The sequence below is a fragment of the Bufo gargarizans genome, chromosome 8 (assembly GCF_014858855.1).
Source record: "Bufo gargarizans isolate SCDJY-AF-19 chromosome 8, ASM1485885v1, whole genome shotgun sequence".
Lineage (NCBI taxonomy): Eukaryota > Metazoa > Chordata > Amphibia > Anura > Bufonidae > Bufo > Bufo gargarizans.
Window position 1 is genome coordinate 85,261,949 of NC_058087.1, and position 22,499 is coordinate 85,284,447.

Below are 22,499 nucleotides of genomic sequence, written 5' to 3' on the forward strand. Positions count from 1 at the left end.
AGGTGTGAGGATGTTAATCCATATAGGGGCATGATCGGAAATGCTAATAGAGCCAATTTGAGCTTTAGAGCATAGTTGGATATGATCAGCTGAGATCATAAAGTAGTCCAAACGTTGATATGAACTGTGAGGGTTTGAGAAAAATGTGTAATCCCTAATTGTGGGGTTCAGGGATCTCCAAATGTCAATCAGACGACGTTCATGGAAAGATTTCCTCAGTTTGCATAAAGCTTTGTTTGACAGAGCAGATTTTTTAGAGGATGAGTCTTCAGAGGGAATCAAAGTGAGATTGAGATCACCACCCATAATGATCACCCCTTCTCTAAAATGGTCAATCATTTGGAGAATCTTATGTATCCACGTGATCTGACCTCTGGAGGCAGACGAGTTCGTGCCACAATGGTACCAAATGGGAAAGCAGGAATGGGACAAATTCGGGAAGTGGTTCACCCTGAAGTGCGTCTCCTGGAGGAAGGCGACGGAACAGCCCATTTCCTTATCTCTGACAGAATTTGGCAGCGTTTGAAAGGGGCGTTAAAGCGTTTTACATTATAGGAGGTAACTTGTATATCTGCCATTTTACCTTATAATCTGAAAGGGATCGCTCTGCCATCTTCCACCAAAAGAGGATTTTAATCCAGACGTGCTGCGGAATGCAAACAACCATGTGTCATTATACTTTCCTGCGGAATATTTAAAGGAGCCGCAGGTCATTATACATCCTGAAACAAAAGTGTTAACCAAATAACAATGAGGTAATGAACCTATTGTGAACATTAAAGTGTCAGGCATGGTCAAGCCTGAAAAGTAGTAGAGGGGGGAGAAAGATAAACATGTTAGAGATCACCATTTTGATAATGGTCTGGCAGGTCCGGTTGGACATGGACGGATATGATCAATTGTCCATAGGTAGTCTTCTGGACGAGGATCTTCTTGGGTTCTTGGGGCTTCTGTGACGTTTTGGGGTACGTTGGCGCTCCCAGATGCCTGGTTGTGGAATGTCAGGGAGGTCGGAAAAGTCCTGGACGGGGTCCCAGTTTTCTATCTCCAGTGGATCAATCTGTAGGTGGTTAAAAACAGGATCCAGATCTGCGTGGTTGGATATTGAGAATCTGCGGCCCTCATATGAAAATTTAAGCCCGAAGGGAAATGTCCACCTATAGGGGATCTTGCGGTCTCTCAGCCATCTTGTCAGAGGACCCAGGGCTCTTCTTTTATCCAGGGTGGACTGAGCTAGGTCCTGGAAAATTTGAATGTCATTGCCGTCCCAGATCACTTTACCAGATTGGCAGGCTTTAATGATGACTGCCTCTTTAACTGGGAAACTTAGAAATTTGCAAATGATGTCTCTTGGTGGAGCCGAGGCAGGGGGTTTAGGCCTTAGGGCACGGTGGGCTCTCTCAAGGATGACTTTGTGGACTGTATCTGGGCCAAGAAGAGACATGCAGATTTACACCACAGTACTCGGGACGTCTCCTGCTTCCACCGTTTCAGGGATCCCTCGGAAGCGTAAATTGTTCCGCCTACCTCTATTTTCCTGGTCTTCCAGGGAGCTGCAGAAGTTGTTCATCTTTTGCTGAATGATCAGGAACCACTGTGAAACTGCAGTCTGGTGTCTGATGATGGCGTCCTGTGTGCTTTCAAGCGTCTCTACCCGGCAGCCTACTTGAGTTATCTCTTGTTTAATGGCCGCAAGATCCAAGGCTGACGCTAAGGAGGAGGATAAGAGCTCCCTTAGAAAGGAGCGAGAGATCGGGAGGTCGTCCGCAACTTCTTCTTCACCTCCTGTAGCCTGATCTGGCAGGTCTACGTGTTTAGAGCGCGGGGCGCGAGTAGGAGTCGGCGCCATCTTGAGCTCTCTAGATACATGCAGCGTCGCTGCCTTCTTTATGAATTTGTCCATCTCCCCAGTAGTAGGGTTCCTCCTATCTGGAGCAGCTTGTTCTCCGGTCCTTGGGCCTCCGATTTTGACCATGGTCGGCGTGCCAGCTTGTTAATGGAGTGCTTCAGAGGTGATCTCTGTACGGAGCAGCAGCCTCAAGCGTCCATACTGTTTCGCCGCTAGCTCCGCCCCCTCCACACTGTTTCGGCGCTAGCTCCGCCCCCTCTTTATTATTAATATAATGCCCCCTCTTTATTATTAATTTAATGGCCCCCTCTTTATTATTAATGTAGTGGCCCCTCTTTATTATTAATGTACTGGCCCCTTTTTATTATTAATATAATGGCCCACTCATTATTATTAATATAATGCCCCCTCTTTATTATTAATGTAGTGGCCCCTCTTTATTATTAATGTAATGGCCCCCTCTTTATTATTAATGTAATGGCCCCTTTTTATTATTAATATAATGGCCCCTCTTTATTATTAATGTACTGGCCCCCTCTTTATTATTAATGTAATGGCCCCTCTTTAATAACAAGGAGGGGGCCATTATATTAATAACAAAGAGGGGCCATTACATTAATAATAATGAAGGGCCATTACATTAATAATTTAATTTTAAATGTGAGGGTCTTACATTTTGATGAAATTGTGTAAGCCCATCTTTCACAACCAGATGACTAGACCTAGGATCACGAAATGAACCAGCTTGATGCCTTAGTCACACAGTCGCTATTCGGTCAGCTCTAAACACAGAACAGGGGCAGATCTTTCCCTTATATCTTATGTCTGTGGAGGCTCCACTCCTGGCTTTGCCTCACAATCACTGATGGAAATCACTGACCAAACACTGATGTGTGAATGAGACATTATTCTGCTCTAATAAAATCGGCGATGTGCACAAGCAAGACAGAGGCAGTCACCACCACAGATGCTCAATGTAAGAAACTGTTTTGTCTGTTTCTCTTCTCAGCGAAACAAATGTGCTGAGACTGCAATGCAAATTGAAGAAGGTGGCCAAGTGTAATAAATCACATTTTCCTTTACATCATGTTCATAGCCAGGTGTATGCACTGTGTAACTGGGAAACAGGTGGCACCACAACGTACTACGGGGAGGGAACAAGGCGTGTTGGCGAAGACGGTGTGATGCTTTGGGAAATGTTTTGCTTGAAATCCTTGGGTCCTGCATTCATATGTGGGTACTTTGATATGTACCACCTTCCTAAACTTTGTTGCAGACCAAGTACTCCTCTTCACAGCAGTGATATGTTCTAATTGCAGTGGCTTCTTTTAGCAGGATAATGCACACTGCAAGGTGTTGACTTGGACTCTAAATTTGCCAGATCTCAATCTGATCGTGCATTGGTGAGATAGGCTAGATCCATGGACGTCCCACCTCACACCTTGCACTGTCCATAAATACCTAGGCATTCCAGGAAAATAGGGTAAAAAGGAATTATTTATCTTTTTCAGGCTTGGACAGTTTGTGCAGGTTATAATGGATGAAGCTATCACTTCACAGTTAATAGTAAATGCTGCAGACCTGTTCGTATTTGTATTGTCAGCTGTAGATATGTATCACTGACATTCTTTGTGACGGATTATGGTTTTCCAATTTGTCATCTAAAAAATAAATAGCTGTCTGTGATTTCCAGAAAAGTTGTCCAGAAATAATAAATAATCAGGATGGAAAGCCTGTGTCCTGGTGCCACATACCAAGGGACACCGCCAAGGTCTTGTGGAGGTGATGCCTCGCCGGGTCACATCTGTTTTGGTAATAGAAAAAGCAATGACCCTAGTAGGTGGTGGGTAAATGCAATTAGTGAAGCGTAATAATTTGCATTAAGGTCCCAAAATTACCATATTACCACTCTACCAGACTTAACTCTAATTTTGCTGTAAATTTTTAACCGTTTTTAGTTTTTCTTATTCATTCTGAAAAGACTTTAAAATCCCCACAATGATATGTGTAGCATATTAGATTGCTTTGTGTCATGTTTCACTATTGATTTGGGCTTTCCGTCATTAGTGCACGATACCGCAGACACAGTGCTTTATATTCCACTGCATAAATTAGGACTTTGATCTTCCTGATGCAGTACTTTCAGTATACTATACACACAATGGTGGACAGAACCTGGTTGGGTTTTTCAGGTCATGTCAGTTTTTTTCTTGTGAATTAGTTAGTTAATAACTTTCTACACAGATTTGCATAAATCAATAGCACAGATAAACATAAAAAAAATCACAAAGTGGTCCATATACTTTCTGCATGTAATTTGTGGACCCATTGTGTTTAACGTGTCAGTGGTCCATATTTTGTGGACATGGTATATCTTTTTGGAGAACGGATATGGAAAGCACACGGACGATCTGTGTGCTGTCCACACCTTTATGTCCATGATGCAAAAACATCTTATACTTATCTGTGGCCCATGGACCCTTTGAAGTCTTTTGCTGATCCATGATTGGAAAATGGATGTGGTTGTGCCCATGGGGTCTTAACCCCTTCCTGACCGCCCCACATAAATTTATGTAAACGGTCGGGAATATAAAAATGGAGCCAGCTCACAAGCGGAATAGGCACTATTGCCGCCAGGGATCCAGCTATTTTAAGCAGCAGGCCAGGACTAATATATGTTATCGACAATAACGTTAATCGCAGACATTTAACCCCTTATATGCCATGGTCAAATGTGACGAGGATCAGGGAAGCCAAATGTAATGTGCGTCAGCTCCGGTACTAGGAGTGGTACAGGGCTGTTGCACATTAGTTCCCATGGAGCTCCTGACTGTGCAGTCTAATGAATGCTTGTTATAGTTCCCTAGGGAAACTATTAAAAAATGCAAAAAAAGAATAAAGAGCTTTTAAAAATATTTAAAGAAATAAAAACATTAAAATTCTAATCACCCCCATTTCCCCCAAATTAAAATTAAAATACATAATTTAAAAAGTGAACTTCATAGGCATCGCCACATGCGAAAACACCTGTACTATTTAAATATAAAAATATTTATCCCCTATGGCAAACGGCGAAACGGGGGAAAAAGTAAAAATAGCTGAATTGAAAAAATTGTCAAAAAGTCATACAGAACCCAGAACGGTATCAGTGAAAGGTACAGATCTCCCCGCAAAAAATGAGCTATCACCCAGTATGAAAATGCAAGAAAAACTATAAATGTGTGGTATTTTTGTAATTTTACTGACCCAAAGAATAAAGGTAACAGGTCAGTTTTACTGCATAGGAAATGCAAAAAAACCCCCCATAAAACTGTGGCGAAATGGTGTCTTTTTCTTTTCTTTTTATAATTCCTCCCATTTGGATTTTTTTACCCGCTTACCACCACATTGTATGCAACTGTAAATGGTGTTATTAGAAAGAGCATCTTGTCCCACAAAAACAAGCCCTCCTATGGCTATGTGAATGGAAAATTAAAGTTATGGCTTTGGGAGGGCTGGGAGTAAAAACTGAAAATCATCTGGTCTTGAAAGGGTTAAGAAACCAAGATAACCTGCCAGCTCTCTGAAGGATCAGATTACAAGCTCCCATAGAAGTCTAAGGAAAGGGATGAGGACTGAGCTGCTGTGAGAAAAAGCAGATGGACACAACACAGACACTGATGGAGCTAATTGTGTTTTATATCAACCCAAGAGCCTTATTCACATCAATACTCCTCCAGTACTTCTCTGTGATATAAAAATAATAATATAATATCCTGAATGCTTCTAAGTGAGTGACAGAGTTAGGAGCAGAATCTCCTATTTCTCCCCTTATGGAAGACATCATAACAGGTAGTCTCTAGCCATTAGGTCAGGGAGAACTGAGTATTAAAGATGGAGCCGTAGGGTAAACTGCTTACAAATACATACAGAAGACAAGTCATATAATGGCCAGAAACAGTGTTATTACCTGAGGTGAGTTTTATAGTGTGTTCATAGGGTAATTTCTTGATGTCAAATTAGTACACTAGATCTACCTTGGTGGCATGAGGGAACTTACATAATATTAGGCATGTGGTTTTTATGTTATGGCTGATTGGTGTATAAGAATGACAAACAAAAACCTCAGGACAATAGAAAAGCAGATGACAGATGAGTAGATGACGGATACAGGGAAAACACACAACACATTGATAGAAAAAAGGTCTCACAATAGCTAAGTCTACATGTCACACCATCAAAATGTCCGTAAGCAAATTTAAGCTATGTGAGTTGGAAACCTTTTTTACTATTAGGTTTTTAGTACATTAGACAATAGATTATGTGCATACCATACTCCAGGGCTATATGTTTGGTGTATGACAACAGTATTAATAGTAAATATTCATGATGTAGTAGGCTCTACATCATGAATATTTAATATTTAGAGCTGATTTTTAACATATTATTTTTCTTCCCACAGGAAAGCACAAGCCGACCACATATCATAGAAAAAGCCCCAGGGTCCCAAATCTCCAACCTTCCAAACCATTCAGGTAAACCATACCTTAAAGCCTATAAATGCTGTACATTCATGACAATCTCAGACTCAGGCTGGTAGTTCAAATTTTGTGATGCTGTTGAGATCATCCTGCAATGGGTTAATCATTTTCTTAAAGGGAACCTGTGACAAAATAAAGTCTATCCTGCAAATAGCATGTTATATACAGCAGGAGGATCTGGGCAGAATGAATATAATTTTGTGAAAAAAGTCTCAATATAATTTGTATTTTATTGTTCCGAGACTCTACTCATTTTGACCTTAGGAGTCCATTGGGCAGGCTCACTTATTGATTGCCAGCCTTCCCTGTATGAGTCTACATCTAGAGATATCTATCAGTCACTGGGTAGAATTATCCACTGGGATCTGTTGCTCAGAAAGAGCAGAAGTTTACATGACTAAATTACAAGTTATACTTAAAGGGGTTGGCCACTTTCTGGCTACTGCTAACCAATGTGTTTGTAAGATGACTATATGGCACTAACTAATATAGTCTTCGTTGATATTCTGCACCATTTTCTATATTTCATAAAGTATTCTCCCTTGTGGGTCAAGTCTTTTGTGTTGTCCACATAGAGGTCCTGTCCATAAAATGGCAGCTGATGGAGGGTCATGTGAGCAGGCAAATCAGTCGGCCTCCTCCACTCAAACACACTGCACCTGTACTTATCTCCCAACAGGGCAAGTTCAGATGGCAGCTGTGGTGTATTTGAGAAGGCTGAGTGATATCTCTGGAGTTTTTTTGCCTGGTCACATGACCCTCCATCAGCGGCCATTTTATGGACAGGTCTCCTGTGTAGACAGCACAGAAAATGTTCCTAACAAGTGCACATACTATAGCTTATAAAATATAGGAAACAGCACAGAAAATCAACATAGGCTATATTAGTAAGTGTCATATAGTTATCTTATATACACATTGGTTAAAAATAGCCAGAAAGTGGCCAGCCCCTTTAATTATTTCCCACAAACTTTCAATTTGCTATCCTGCTCTTTAACATGCTGCCTGCAGAATGGACTGGATTTTCAATGTCACAGGCTCCCTTTAAAGGATCAGTCACGTGACAGTCCATTAGACTACGGTATCTACTAGATTGAGTACTTCTGTTGAAGGGGTACAAAGTGTGCTGTGTGATAATCAGGGCCTCCCTTCCAGATGATTGGCTAATGGGGATTCACATGCTTACAATTTTGATGTGCATACCTAAAGGGGATCTGTCACAACAAAATTAAATGCAATCTGCAGGCAGCAAGATATAGAGCAGGAGCAGCTGAGCAGATTGATAAATACTTTTGTGGGAAACAATATCATTTATATATTTCAATCTCTACTATTTCTATACTTAAAGGGGTAGATGCTGATGACCTATCCTAAAGATAGGTCATTATCATATCGGTGGGGGTCCTATACTCGGCATCACACCGATCAGCTGTTTAAAGAGGAGGTGGAACTCGTGTGAGCACTACTTCATCTTCAAAATTTAAATTGCACATTGTCTTACTTGTAGCAGCAGTGCAGTGTAATTCAAGTGAATAGGACAAGCAGCTGTAATTAGTGTGCCACCATGATTACATGCAAGTAATCTTGAAGAGGAAGCCTTCCTGGCACACGCTCCACCTCTTCTTCAAACAGCTGATCGGCTGGGGTGCTGGCTGTTGGACTCCCGCCAATCTGATATTTATGGCCTATCCTGAGGATACACACTTACACAGGGAATGCTTCCAATCACCGATAACCTCTCTGTGTACAACTATCAGTAATTGACAGCTATATCTGTATACAGCCTTACACAGAGAATGCTATTAATTACTTATAACACTTCTGCCGTGTACAGCTATCAATGATTGACAGCTATCTCTGTATACACACTTACACAGAGAATGCTACCAATCACTTATAACACCTCCCCCTGTACAGCTAACAGTGATTGACTGCTATCTCTGTATGCACACTTACACAGGGAATGCTATCAATCACTGATAACCTCTGTGTACAACTATCAGTAATTGACAGCTATATCTGTATACACACTTACACAGAGAAATCTATCAATTCATGATAGCTACTCCCAATGTACAGCTATTAGTGACTGAGTGCTATCTCTGTATACACTCTTACACAGGGAATGCTATCAGTCTCTGATCACACTTCCCTCATGTACAACTATCGGTGACTGACAGCTATCTCTGTATACACACTTACACAGGGAATGCTATCAATCACCAATAACCTCTCAGTGTACAACTATCAGTAATTGACAGCTCTATCTGTATACACACTTACACAGAGAATGCTATCAATCACGGATAACACTTCTGCCATGTATAGCTATCAGTGATTGACAGCTATCTCTGTATACACACGTATACAGCATATGCTAGCAATCTCTGATAACACCTCCCCATGCACAGCTGTCAGTGACTGACAGCTATCTCTGTATACACACTTACACAGGAAATGCTATCAGTCTCTGATAACACTTCTCTCATATACAACTATCATTGACTGACAGTTTACTCTTTATACACTGTTACACATATAATACTATAAATCACTGATAACACCTCGTCTGTGTACAGCTATTAGTGACTGACAGCTATCTCTGTATACACACTTACACAGAGAATGCTATCAATCACTGATAATACCTCCCCATGTACAGCTATTAGTTACTGACAGCTATCTCTGTATACACACTTATACAGAGAATGCTACCAATCCCTGATAACACTTCCCCTGTGTACAGCTATCAGTGACTGACTGCTATCTCTGTATACACACTTACACAGGGAATGCTAAGTCTCTGATAACACTTCCATCATATACAACTATCAGTGACTAACAGCTATCTCTGTATACACACTTACACAGAGAATGCTATGAGTCACTGATAGCACCACTTTGTGTTCAACTATCAGTGATTGATAGCTATCTCTGTATACACACTTGCACAGAGAATACTATCTATCACTGATAACACCTCCCCCATGTACAAGTTATATTGGATATTTTCCCACAGAACTATATATATATCATTCTGCTCCACTCCTCCTGCTCTATAATATGCTTCCTGCAGTTTGGACCATGGTAACAGATCATCTTCAAATTTTTGGAACGCTACATAACTAATGTTTCTCAGGCAGTCAATGAAACCTACGTCAACAGGTGTGTGTGTATATATATATTTGTGTGTGTGTATATATATATATATATATATATATATATATATATATATATATATATATATATATCATGCCCTGCACTTCAGGATTCCCCGAATTCCAAAAATTGCAAAATAGGGTTTTTCATTCCAGATTGATCACTGAGACACCTATTTAAATTGCAGTTCACTCCAGTAGGGGTGGCATTTAAAAAACTGGAGTAGCATTTCTAGACAAAGGTGTTAGGTTTAAAGATAGGGCAAATGTAGCAAACAATGTGCATTGTTAGATACATTTGGTGAAAAGTGCGCCAACAAAGACAGAAAGAAAACTGGCCCCAGATCTTCCCCTCTTGATAAATTCCCCTCTTTAGATAATACTAACACTTTCATGATGAGTTGCACTTTTCTTTCATCTGCTTATGTTATACTTCCTGCAGATACAGAAGGGAAAGCCACTGAGCAGCCATTCTTAGCACAAACACGATGGCTGCGAAAAAGGAGAAAAAGAGCGGTGAATGTAAGTGGAAAATGTAGATTATCAAAAAATATATTGACCCTTGTTTTACCCAGGCATTTTATATAAAGATACAGTTGTTTTTTTCTCTCTCGTGCCTTCAGTGTCTTCAGATGTAAGATTTTCCAGCCTCTTGGCATATAGAAGTTGATTACTTGGAAATGAGCACAGTTTTATTCACTCGCAAATGGCTGTTCACGATTGCCGTTTTAAGCTGATTGTAGCGACATTGTCATTCTACATAGTTGCTTGGGAAGCAGCATTACTATGAGAGCATGATAAAAAAAAATGTCATAAACCACTGGTTCACTGTAACATAGAAAATCGCTAATAAATGTTCAGCTTTTCTTGGTTTTTCATAATATTCTTTCTAGGAAGCAATTGTGATAACAACAATGGCCACCATTATAGCTGTCATAGACGTTGTCATCTTAAATGGTCATTCTACCCATTCATCCACAGCTCCTGCACTAGAAGTCAGATTAAAGAAGCACGCCAGGAGAATTTTATATATCTTTTCCTCTGTTTGCAATGTCCATTTTTTTTACTGATTTGGCTGTAATATAAAGGGGTTATCCAAAGACTATTGTAAAAATAAAAATCAGACATCATATAGTACATGACAAGCTCTTTGTAACAAAACTAGAACCTGCCCTGTACCTCACATGGATCCAGAGATCTCCCCATTGATTGCTCTGCTAGATTCATGTTAAGCTGACAGCTCAAGAGGAGTGTCTATTCTGCTACAGATAAGGGGCGTGTCCATGCTCTCCCTATCACAGCTCAGGAGGCGTGTCCATGCTCTCCCCATCGCAGCTCAGGAGGCGTGTCCATGCTCTCACTATCACAGCTCAGGAGGCAGTTGAAGGATGAAACTGAGCATGTGCGGCCTTCTCAGTGAGCAGGACAAAGCAATAAAAGGTACATAAAGCAGGAGGCGCTATGCAGTTCCTTTTTATTGAATAGCTGTATACTTACAGTCCGTGCGGCTCCCGGGGCGCTCCAGAATGACGTCAGAGCGCCCCATGCGCATGGATGACGTGCCGTGCGATCACGTCATCCATGCGCCTGGGGCGCCCTGATGTCACTGTGAAGCGCCCTGGGAGCCGCACGGACGGTAAGTATGCTGCTCCCCCGCTCCCCACTACACTTTACCATGGCTGCCGGGACTTTAGCATCCCGGCAGCCATGGTAACCACTCTAAAAAAGCTAAACGTCGGATTCAGTAATGCGCCGAAACGACGTTTAGCTTAAGGCCGGATCCGGATCAATGCCTTTCAATGGGCATTAATTCCGGATCCGGCCTTGCGGCAAGTCTTCAAGATTTTTGGCAAAAAGTGCAGCATGCTGCAGTATTTTCTCCGGCCAAAAAACGTTCCGGTCCGGAACTGAAGACATCCTGATGCATCCTGAACGGATTTCACTCCATTCAGAATGTATTAGGATAAAACTGATCAGGATTCTTCCGGCATAGAGCCCCGACGACGGAACTCTATGCCGGAAGACAAGAACGCAGGTGTGAAAGAGCCCTTAGTCACATAACATTTTATGTGCATTTCTTTAGTCTTTTTTTTCTATAGAGCAGTCTATGGGAAAACGCCTGAAAAAGCCCTCACCCAGAGCATGCTATAATTTGAAGAAATCTCCAAGGGACCAAAAAACTAGCTAGCTCGCGCATTGCGAGATTACGGCGCTCTAGCTTTGTGATGTCGGGGCGCAAGGAGTAGATTCGGAGAACGCGGGGTGGTGCTGGGGTCCTTCACAGTGGGCGTGGCTGGGCTCAGAGTCGGAGAACGCTGGACTCATCTCTCAAGCATAGAGGGGACAGGATTTATCAAAGGTTAATTTACACATCTATAAAATCGTTTTTTTTTTATACAATAAAGGCACACAGAGCTATGGGGACTGGATATTGCAGATGTGCTAGCAGCCCATGTCTTTAGCTCTATACCCAAAATCCCGGTGACAGGTTTCCTTTAAAACATCACTACAAAAAATCCACTGTTTGTAGGGAGTTTTATAATTTCCTGTTGACCTACATGTAGCATAAAAAAAGAAGAAAAAAAGTTTGGAACAAAAGTGAAACTATCCCTATAGCTCCGTAGAGCTTTGCAGCACCCTCGTTTTGTAAATCAATGATGGTCAATTTCCTCTGAGGTTACTGATGTGATCTACTGTGATGTACCTGTGGTGTTTTGTACTTTGCCTTTATCAATAAGAAAACATTGGAAAGAATTTTTTATTATCAGATCAATTTTTACTTGCTTTAACCATTAAAATGCACAAATATTGCCTCATTGTATTTCCTACTTTATATCCGCAACAGGTGCCCCGCGGAGTATTCGAAGAAATGAAATATATTGAACTTATGATTGTAAATGACCATCAAATGGTGAGCCAGACTTCAGTACCGTTCAGAGAAGAACTGATGTGGAAATGAAATACTAATAACTAAAGGCCTCATGCACACGGCCGTTGTTTTGGTCCGCATCCGAGCCGCAGTTTTGGCGGCTCGGATACGGACCCATTCACTTCACTGGGGCCGCAAAAGATGCGGACAGCACTTTGTGTGCTGTCCGCATCCGTTGCTCCTTTCCGTGGTCCGCAAAAAAAATATAACCTGTCCTATTCTTGTCTGCGTTTTGCGGACAAGAATAGACAGTTATATTAATGGCTGTCCATGCCGTTCCGAAAATTGCAGACTGCAAAACACACATCGGTCGTGTGCATGAGGCCAAACTTAGATTACGGATTGTCCTGTCCTGTGCAGATTCTACACTGAAAACCAGCAACAAAATGCTGTATAGTACAATACATGGAAATGGGTCTGTTCATATGCAGAGGGGGAAAAAAACATCGATTTTGGAGTATGCTGGGGATTTCATAAGCCATAGGCCTCATGTACACAACCGTTGTGTGCATCCGTGGCCGTTGTGCCGTCTTCCATTTTTTTTCGCGGACCCATTGACTTTCAATGGGTCCGTGGAAAAATCGTAAAATGCACCGTTTTGCAGCTGAGACCGTGATCCGTGTTTCCTGTCCGTCAAAAAAATAGGACCTGTCCTATTTTTTTGACGGACAACGGTTTACGGACCCATTCAAGTCAATGGGTCCGTGAAAGAACACGGATGCACACAAGATTGGCATCCGTGTCCGTGATCCGTGGCCGTAGGTTACTTTCATACAGACGGATCCGAAGATCCGTCTGCATAAAAGCTTTTTCAGAGGTGAGTTTTCACTTCGTGAAAACTCAGATCCGACAGTATATTCTAACACAGAGGCGTTCCCATGGTGATGGGGACGCTTCAGGTTAGAATATACTGCAAAACTGTGTACATGACTGCCCCCTGCTGCCTGGCAGCACCTGCCAGGCAGCAGGGGGCAGACCCCCCCCCCCTGTTTTTAACTCATTGGTGGCCAGTGCAGCCGCCCCCCCCCTCCCCTGTAGTTAACTCATTGGTGGCCAGTGCGGCCGCCCCCCCCCCCTCCCTCCCCTGTAGTTAACTCATTGGTGTCCAGTGGGCCCCCCCTCCCTCCCCTGTAGTTAACTCATTGGTGTCCAGTGGGCCCCCCTCCCTCCCCAGTAGTTAACTCATTGGTGTCCAGTGGGCCCCCCCTCCCTCCCCTGTAGTTAACTCATTGGTGTCCAGTGGGCCCCCCTCCCTCCCCTGTAGTTAACTCATTGGTGGCCAGTGGGCCCTCTCCCCTCCCTCCCCCTCCTAATTAAAATCGCCCCCCTATCATTGGTGGCAGTGGAGAGTACCAATCGGAGTCCCAGTGTAATCGCTGGGGCTCCGATCGGTAACCATGGCAACCGGGACGCTACTGCAGTCCCGGTTGCCATGGTTACTTAGCAATTTGTAGAAGCTTCATACTTACCTGCGAGCTGCGATGTCTGTGACCGGCCAGGAGCTCCTCCTACTGGTAAGTGACAGGTCTGTGCTATAGGCAATGCACCGCACAGACCTTTCACTTACCAGTAGGAGGAGCTCCCGGCCGGTCACAGACACCGCAGCTCGCAGGTAAGTATGAAGCTTCTACAAATTGCTAAGCAACCATGGCAACTGGGACTGCAGTAGCGTCCCGGTTGCCATGGTTACCGATCGGAGCCCCAGCGATTACACTGGGACTCCGATCGGTACTCTCCACTGCCACCAATGATAGGGGGGGGGGGGGGCGATTTTAATTAGGAGGGGGAGGGAGGGGAGAGGGCCCACTGGCCACCAACGAGTTAACTACAGGGGAGGGAGGGGGGGTCCACTGGACACCAATGAGTTAACTACAGGGGAGGGAGGGGGGGCCCACTGGACACCAATGAGTTAACTACAGGGGAGGGAGGGGGGGGCCACTGGACACCAATGAGTTAACTACAGGGGAGGGAGGGGGGCCCACTGGACACCAATGAGTTAACTACAGGGGAGGGAGGGGGGCCCACTGGACACCAATGAGTTAACTACAGGGGAGGGAGGGGGGGTATTCACACTTCCATTAGTCACACTTCCATTAGTTTTTTCAGTTGTTGACACTAAGCTTATGGTGTCATCTGCAAATGCTTTCTATCCAGTAAAAAGGGAGCCATAATAAATCGGTGAGATCCATCAGGATCCATTACAGAAGGAAACATAACAGATACATTTGGCTTCTCCACTGAGAACCATGATGTCAATGTGAACACAGCCTTATCTAACATTTCTTAACATATATGCATGATCAACCACTATATCTCTTTTAGGGTGGGTTCATACCTGCGTTCTAGATTCCGTTATGGCTTTCCGTTATAAAATGGTTATAACGGAAAATAACAGAATCAATAAGACGAAAGGATGGATCAGTTATGCTGCCCATAGACTTGTATTATGACGGAATGCAAGCCTATGGGGAAGCATAATGCATCCGTCTGGTTTCCTCTATGTAGAATGGAGAAAAAAGTCCTGTTGACAGGACTTTGTTTTCCGTCTTGCATAATGGGACACAGTTGGATCCGTTATGCTTCCCCATAGACTTCTATTAATACGGATCAAAAAGGAATGCCTCTAAAGGCTTCCGTTTTGACTTCTGTCTTATGGATTCCATTATTTTCCGTTATAACCATGGTATAACGGAAATACGTAACGGAATCCAGAATGCAGATGTGAACTCACCCTTAGTCGGTTGTGCAGGCGCGCAGAATGGAGTTTTGCTCCTAGTAATAAATATTAGTAAAGCTGCATAATCCCCTCTTCTGTCAGATGTTACAGTTTTGAAGCTTGTGGCTGGGAAGTTCTGGGCAAACTCGCTGGAAAAGGTCCCTGGTTAATGGGCAGGGTCCTGGGCAGAAGCCCTATTCAGATTTGGACTGGCCCACAAGGGAACCAGGGAATCCCCTGGTGGGCCCCTGAGCAAAGTAAGCCCCTAGATCACATACTCTGCACAAGTGGCACATGGCACAATAGACTGAATGCACTACATACTGTATACTGTAGATGAGCAGTATACAGCATCCTAACCAGTTTATGTTCATATGAAAAACTAGGTAGTAGTGTTGAGCGAGCATGCTCACCACATCGCAGTGTTTGGCCAAATGTGCTAGAGTACAATTTAATACAATGAAAGTTAATAGGAGACCCAAGCATCAAACCAGGCACCCCCTGCTCTGAAGAAAAGAGGGTGTTTGGTTCACAAAAAAAGGTTAGAAATTGATGGAAACCCCATCAAAATGGTTTGGAAACAGCATTAGGATGGCTGAATGCATCTTGGACTCCCATTACCTATGACATACAATACAATATATGCCAAAAGCCAGGTATGTGCAAGGCAAGCCAACAATCTATCCATGAGACAGATAATAGTCAGCATACCTTACAATGGCCGCCTTGAGCACTATGAGACATTCCAAACCAGCTCTCATCTGACTGAGAGCCAGTTAACCTCAAAGTTGCTTCATAACTGTTGAATGGCTTGGGTGGACCTGCGGACCTCGATCATTATTATTAGGGCGACAAAAAGTTTTCTGATTGTTCTAACATAATCAATAAAAAACGTCAAAGTAGGGAGGCTCAACACCTGGATGGAAGGGTAACGGTGGGTTCACTGCTCACTGGGTCACCCACCCAGTTAAGGGTAAGAAAATGTAGCAAGGAAAATAGCAGGCACACCACCTTCTGGAAAATAATGTAGAATACTGCATAATACTATATTTGACTATTTATTCAAGCTATAATGCTCTATGCATAATTAATAGTTCAATAGTACAGGATATCACATAATAAAATATAAACAATAAAAATCACTCAATAACAAATCACTCAATAAAAACCACTAAATGTCACTATGTGACAATTCAAAGAATGCGCAGAGGTCTGGCTCCCTCATGATATACGGACTCCAATGTATACAGTCTCCTGAAACGTGCCACAACTATGGAAAAAAGTTATCCAGCTGTAACACAAAGGTAAGCACCACTCTTCTCATAGACCGCCCAATATAGTCTGGTAAATAGTTGCCAAGCTTATTAGATTGTCTCAGTGAGACTCTTACCACTCCGTAGTATTTGTAGTGTCCGTTGGTGTGTCAGCAGGATTGCTAACTCACGTGTCTGCACGGACACCTTCCGAAGAGTGGGGAGTGAGATGTTATCACTGAGACGCTGAATACATTTGATCCTGATAGACATAGATGACATAGATAACCTTTCTATACAGTTGTGTCATGTAAACTCATTTGCATAAACACAGGCATATGGAAAGACATGCAAATGAGCAGAATCTGCCTTGTGTTTCAGCTGAAAAACTATTTTCATGGAAAATTCATGATAAACATTTGCGATTACAATATTCGCGATCTACACTTCTCATGAACAGCGCCATCTATTGGATTCATAGTCTTGTCATAAGACTATGAAACCAATAGATGGCGCTGTTATCTTGTTGGGGTGCTAGTAAGTGGGGAACCCTGCTCAACAGAGTCTACACAACGTGTATATCGGATTGCTGCTATCATTCACACATCTTCTCCCACTTTATCTGCTGTAATATAAGCTTGCTAGGGTGTATCTGAGGACTATTGCCCTGCTTTTAATGACTCATGAACAGCGCCATCTATTGGTTTCATAGTCTTATGAGAAGACTATGAATCCAATAGATGGCACTGTCCATGAGTAGTGTAGATCGCGAATATTGTAATCGCGGATTTTTATCATGAATTTTCCATGCAAATGGGTTTTCAGCTGAAAAACAAGGCAGAGTCTGCTCATTTGCATGTCTTTCCCATATGCCCATGTTTATGCAAATGAGTTTACATGACATTACTGTATAGAAAGGTTATTGAATATTATGTTAGTACAATCAGAAAACTTTTTGTCACCCTAATGATATTGATCTAGGTGCGCAGGTCCACCCAAGCCATCCAACAGATATGAAGCAACTTTGAAGCTTATTGGCTCTCAGTCAGATGAAAGCTGGTTTGGAATGTCTCAAGGCTGTTATTGTAAGGTATGCTGACTGTTAGGGTACTTTCACACTAGCATTTTTCTTTTCTGGTATTGAGTTCTGTCACAGGGGCTTAATACTGGAAAAAAACGATCCTTCCATCTGACAAATGCCATCCGTTTGCGTCTGGATTGCCAGATCTGGCAGGCAGTTCCGGCGATGGAACTGCCTGCCGGAATCCTCTGCCGCAAGTGTGAAAGTACCCTTATCTATCTCATGGATAGATTGTTGGCTTGCACATACCCCGCTTTTGGCATATAGCCTTTGTGTGGTTGTCTATTGTATGTCATAGGTAATGGGAGTCTAAGATACATCCAGACATCCTCCCAATGCTGTTTCCAAACTATTTTGGTAGGGTTTCCACCAATTTTACTGTACAGCTGTATACAATGGATTGTGTTTTGTTCTCAAACCTTTTAGGCTAGTGAATGGCCGATTCCAGTACCTTCAGTGGCTTATTTGTAAGAAACTTGTCAGTGCTCAGTTAATGTGATGAATTCTAGTGTAGCATAGTAATACATAGCTAGCACTAGATATTACAAATCAAAAGGTGGCGTGCATAATAACTTACTGAAAAACATGGAAACCATTACTTTTAAAATTCCTTATAGATTCAGTTTGGAGTTTTAAGTCAAATTATACAGGTTAAATACATGGCTATTCTTCTAACATACCTTACAATTCGATTTCAGAATGTGATTTAATTTACTTTTTGTATTCTCAAAAGCTACCACTAGGTGGCGGTGAATTAAAACACTCTTTAAAACGCATGCAATGATCGGTAGTCCTTACAGTGAGGCTTTTGCTCAAGATTCAATTTATTTGGCATTATGAAATGAAAATTCTTATTAATATAAAATGATAATGAATATCCCTTGACACTACAAGATGTTCATTGCTGCTTTTAAACACATTAGCATAAATAATTTTGTTAAACCTCATTAACTTCCATTGTACTGTCCACTGTACTTCCCATATCTCACACGCAACGCATGCGGACATCACACCCTGTGCTATCCGCATCCATATGTCCATTCCGTAGCGCCGCAAAAAAGATTAAACATGTCCTATTCTTGTCAGTTTTGCAGACAAGGATAGGCATTTTTATAATGGATCCGCAAAAAATTGACGCAACACGGATGTCACATGGACTTCATCCGTATTTTTTACAGATCGCAAAATACATATGGTCGTGTGCAAGAGTCCTAAGGCATAGGTAGTGGGTACAGCAGGATGCCTATACCGTTGGATTCTGCTGCCATTGTCTTTAAAACAAACAAATGGATGCTAATCTTTGACAGGACAGAAAAGTGTGGCCAGACATACTGTGTAAGCAGGCGCCACCCTTCAGCCAATCGTACAGAATGGCACTGTTGTCTGTGGAGCTGTAAGGCTAGGCTTATAGTGCATTCAGTGTGTGCGGCTGGTATATGCTCCATTATTGGCCTGATGGATGCCAAAAGAGGGTCATTTTGGCACTCTAATGGTTAAATAAAAAATATTGTAATCCGAGGACATTGTAACTTGAAGCACCAGGTATTTTATTGTTTCAGGACAACCTTTTTAGTCACCACTTGGTGGCAGTATTGCATCTTTGTAATATTCACTGCATTCTTATTAACTCTGGATTCAAAGTGAAATTTCTAGGTGCTCTAAGTTAATGAGCGTTTCTTATTTTTCTTTTAGTACAAGAAACAACGATCCTCTTACATTCATACCAGCAACTTTGCAAAATCTGTGGTAAACATTGTTGATTCTGTGAGTATTACTTGTTTCTATTTAATTGTATGAATAACGGTATTTAATATTTGTCAGAAACAGTACTTACTCTGTTACTGTAAGGGCACACCACACCAGACACCACCTTTCACTCACCCCTACTATGTTAGGACTATGCTCGCTTCTCCATGGGTCAATAGAGCGGGCTATACCCAGGCTACCCCAGGCAGCTGTGGTTACACTCTGTCCCATTGAAGTGAATGCTGTAGCTGTAATTACACCTCCTCACTGCTGCAATGTCGACAGCAAGCAGGTAAACTCGAAGGATCGCTGCGTTCTCTTTAAACAGACGATCGGTTGACCACTGATCTGATATGACCTATCCTGAGGATAGGTCATCAGTATTGGAAACCGGACAACCCCTTTAAGGAAACTCCCGGACCTGAAATAATTCTGGTTATTGCACACTTAAAGGGGTTGTGCAGGAATTTTATATTGAAGACCTATCCTCCAGGCAGGTGTTGTATGTATTCCCTGCAGGTAAGTGGTGCTCCAGAGTTAAAGAAACCCATGTGCGATGTTTCAGGATCGGGTTCCAAACTATTTTTTTTTTTTAACTGTCTTGTCTATTGGGACGGACGGACTTTTCTGGCATTCAGTCATTCTGGCAACAGCTGTAATGTGGCCCATAGCCATACTTTAAATTAAACATTTTGGATGGTAACCCCAGTGACTAACTTTTGATGGAGCACAAATCACTTTTGCTGGAAGCTAAATAATAGGCACTTATTACTGAGGATGTATTTAAGTATCCATTTAACCCTTTGTACTTTGACTATATATTAATTGCCAAATATCCATGAAACAACTCACCCTACTCCCAATTTACCTCAGGGAATTCTCACTTATATGGACGAAGTTTTATCTCCATTAGTTGTCTCCTTTCTCTCTTGTTTGAGGGATGCTTAGGACACTGTAACCCTTCTCCAAGAAACTACTATCACTCCCAGTATGGTGGCTCGTCTGGATGTTTAATCCTTATAAACAAATGTTAGTCACGATTTGGGCCTCATGATAGTCTGGCACTTTCTGAGCACCAGGGGGACTCAACTTCACTTGTACAATGAATCTGTGTTCTCACTTTTGTAATGTCCTTTGACACACAACTATTTTATATATTTAATGGTATTTAATGATAAATTAGATTACAAATTTAAAAGCAATGCTTTGTGCACTATGTGCACCCAACTATGTTGGATTGCTTTTGCGGTTGTGGAAAGATATTTAAAGGGGTTATCCTGGAAAAGATAATGATGACTTATCATCAGGATATGTCCTCATTATCACCTCAGTGGGGTCCAAATCCCAGCATCCTCACCGATCAGCTGTTTCTGGGAGCTGCTGTGCTGACTGAACCTCTGGTGAGCAATGCAGGCTCCCAGAAGCTTTCCAAGGATAGCGCCATACATTGATAGTGACAGTGCTTGGTATTGCAGCTCCGCCTGATTGACTTGCATGTGACCGATATACAGTGATGTCACTGGCCTAGGAAGTGGCTCCACTGCTCAATGCCTCTTTTAACAGCTGATCATCAGGGGAAGCCAAGGAGAAGACAAAAAAGCTTTATCAGCGCTTCTGCCTTGTGCTCTGCAGTGTAGACCTGACGATCACATGATCACTGAGTGTATCGAGGGTAGAGTAGCGCAGAGCTGCAGGGTCAGTAGACGCTGATCAGCTCTGCCCTGGTACAAAGCCCCCCCAGTAGGCTGGTTCCTTTAACTGGGGCTCCTTTGGATGCTCCAATTGCAGTGGAAATAGTAAAAAAAAAAAAAAAAAAAAAGTCTTATTGTCTCCCAAAGGTCTTATGTGGTAAAAATATATTTAAAAAAATGTAAAAATAAATAAAAAATATAATAAAATATAAATAAAAGAAAAGAGAAAAAAATGTTATGTGGCAAAAAAATTTAAAATTATAAAAAAAAATGTAAATATAAAATACAATAAAAAGGAAAAATGTTAAATAAAAGAGTGTTCGCTGTCCCGCAACAGTCTTTTTATGATCCCTTGGGGGACATATTATGTGGCAAAAATATATTTAAAAAATAATAGAAAATTCAAAAAATTAAATTAAATACAAATAAAATAAAAAAATTTAAAGGAAAAATAAAAAAATACAAATACAAATAAAAAGGAAAAGTGTTCATTGTCCTCCAACAGTCTTTTTATGATCTCTTGTGGGACATATTGTGTAGCAAAAAAATATATAAAAAAAAGTAATAAACCAATTAGAAAAAAAAATAATACAATAAAATATTGATAAAATACAAATAAAAGTGGAAAAAGTTCAAAATTTAAAAAAGTGACGGTGTTGCCCAACGTCTTTTTATGACCTCTTGGGGGACATATTATGTAGCAGAAATATATTAAAAATTAAGTTAGAAAAAAGATTTAAAAAAAATAAAATACATAACAGAAAAACCCACACCAACCAAAACCGTCACCATTACTGGCCCATTCACGTGAAACTATACATATTATATAACAAAATGGCCTAAACAAAATAGGGAACTAATTATAATAATTTATTTTGGGGTCAGTTTGCATATTTAAAGAATAAGGAGCTATAGTTTGAAAAAAAAACTTTTGTACAGTTTTCCCGAAATAAAAATTGTTTCAAAAATTATTTTGGTAGTCCAACAAATAAGATAGTTACAACCTTTTGAACCACCACGTGCGCTAAATCACAAAAAAGTGTCTGGTCATTAAGGCCTTTTCAGGCTTGGTCATTCAAGTGTTAACCAAAAAGCGCCTTCACCACTTGGAAAGTAAAGTGCTTACTGGTTACTGCAGGGCGCCTATAACTGGATTGGCAGGATGGTAATAATGAGTGTGCTCTGTGCCTCTGCAGTGAAGTAAAGCACTGATTTATGAATAGGAGGCAGGACGGAAGTAAATGTCATCATTTTTTGGGTAAAAATGATTTTTAACAAGTTCCTGCAGATGGCCTCTGAAGTAGAAGATTCATAATTACATGCTCCATGCCACTCTGGTCCTCTCCGCTGCTCCCGCTGCCTCCATCTTTCTTGCTGTTCACACCTGGCAGTGCATGGCCATGTTCACATATACCGCTCCAGTCAATGACTGACTTCAGTGGTGACTGCTGCTTGTGGCCACATCACCGCGTAAGCCAGTCATTGGCTGGAATGGCGTATAACCATATCAATGTGTAAGGGTGTGGAGCAATGTTCATTAATGCTGTTGAATATAA

General features: G+C 41.7%; 1 protein-coding gene across 5 annotated transcripts in view; it reads left to right on the plus strand.

Annotated features, from left to right (window-relative positions):
• ADAM23 (ADAM metallopeptidase domain 23) overlaps positions 1 to 22,499 on the plus strand; it is a 380,159-nt gene that overhangs the window by 194,669 nt on the left and 162,991 nt on the right. For all 5 annotated transcript variants that reach the window (XM_044303192.1, XM_044303191.1, XM_044303194.1 and 2 more), the window contains exons 7-10: positions 6,291 to 6,363; positions 9,970 to 10,049; positions 12,373 to 12,438; positions 19,199 to 19,270. In XM_044303192.1, the coding sequence (XP_044159127.1) occupies positions 6,291 to 6,363; positions 9,970 to 10,049; positions 12,373 to 12,438; positions 19,199 to 19,270 (291 nt within the window). The remainder of the gene's footprint in view (positions 1 to 6,290; positions 6,364 to 9,969; positions 10,050 to 12,372; positions 12,439 to 19,198; positions 19,271 to 22,499) is intronic.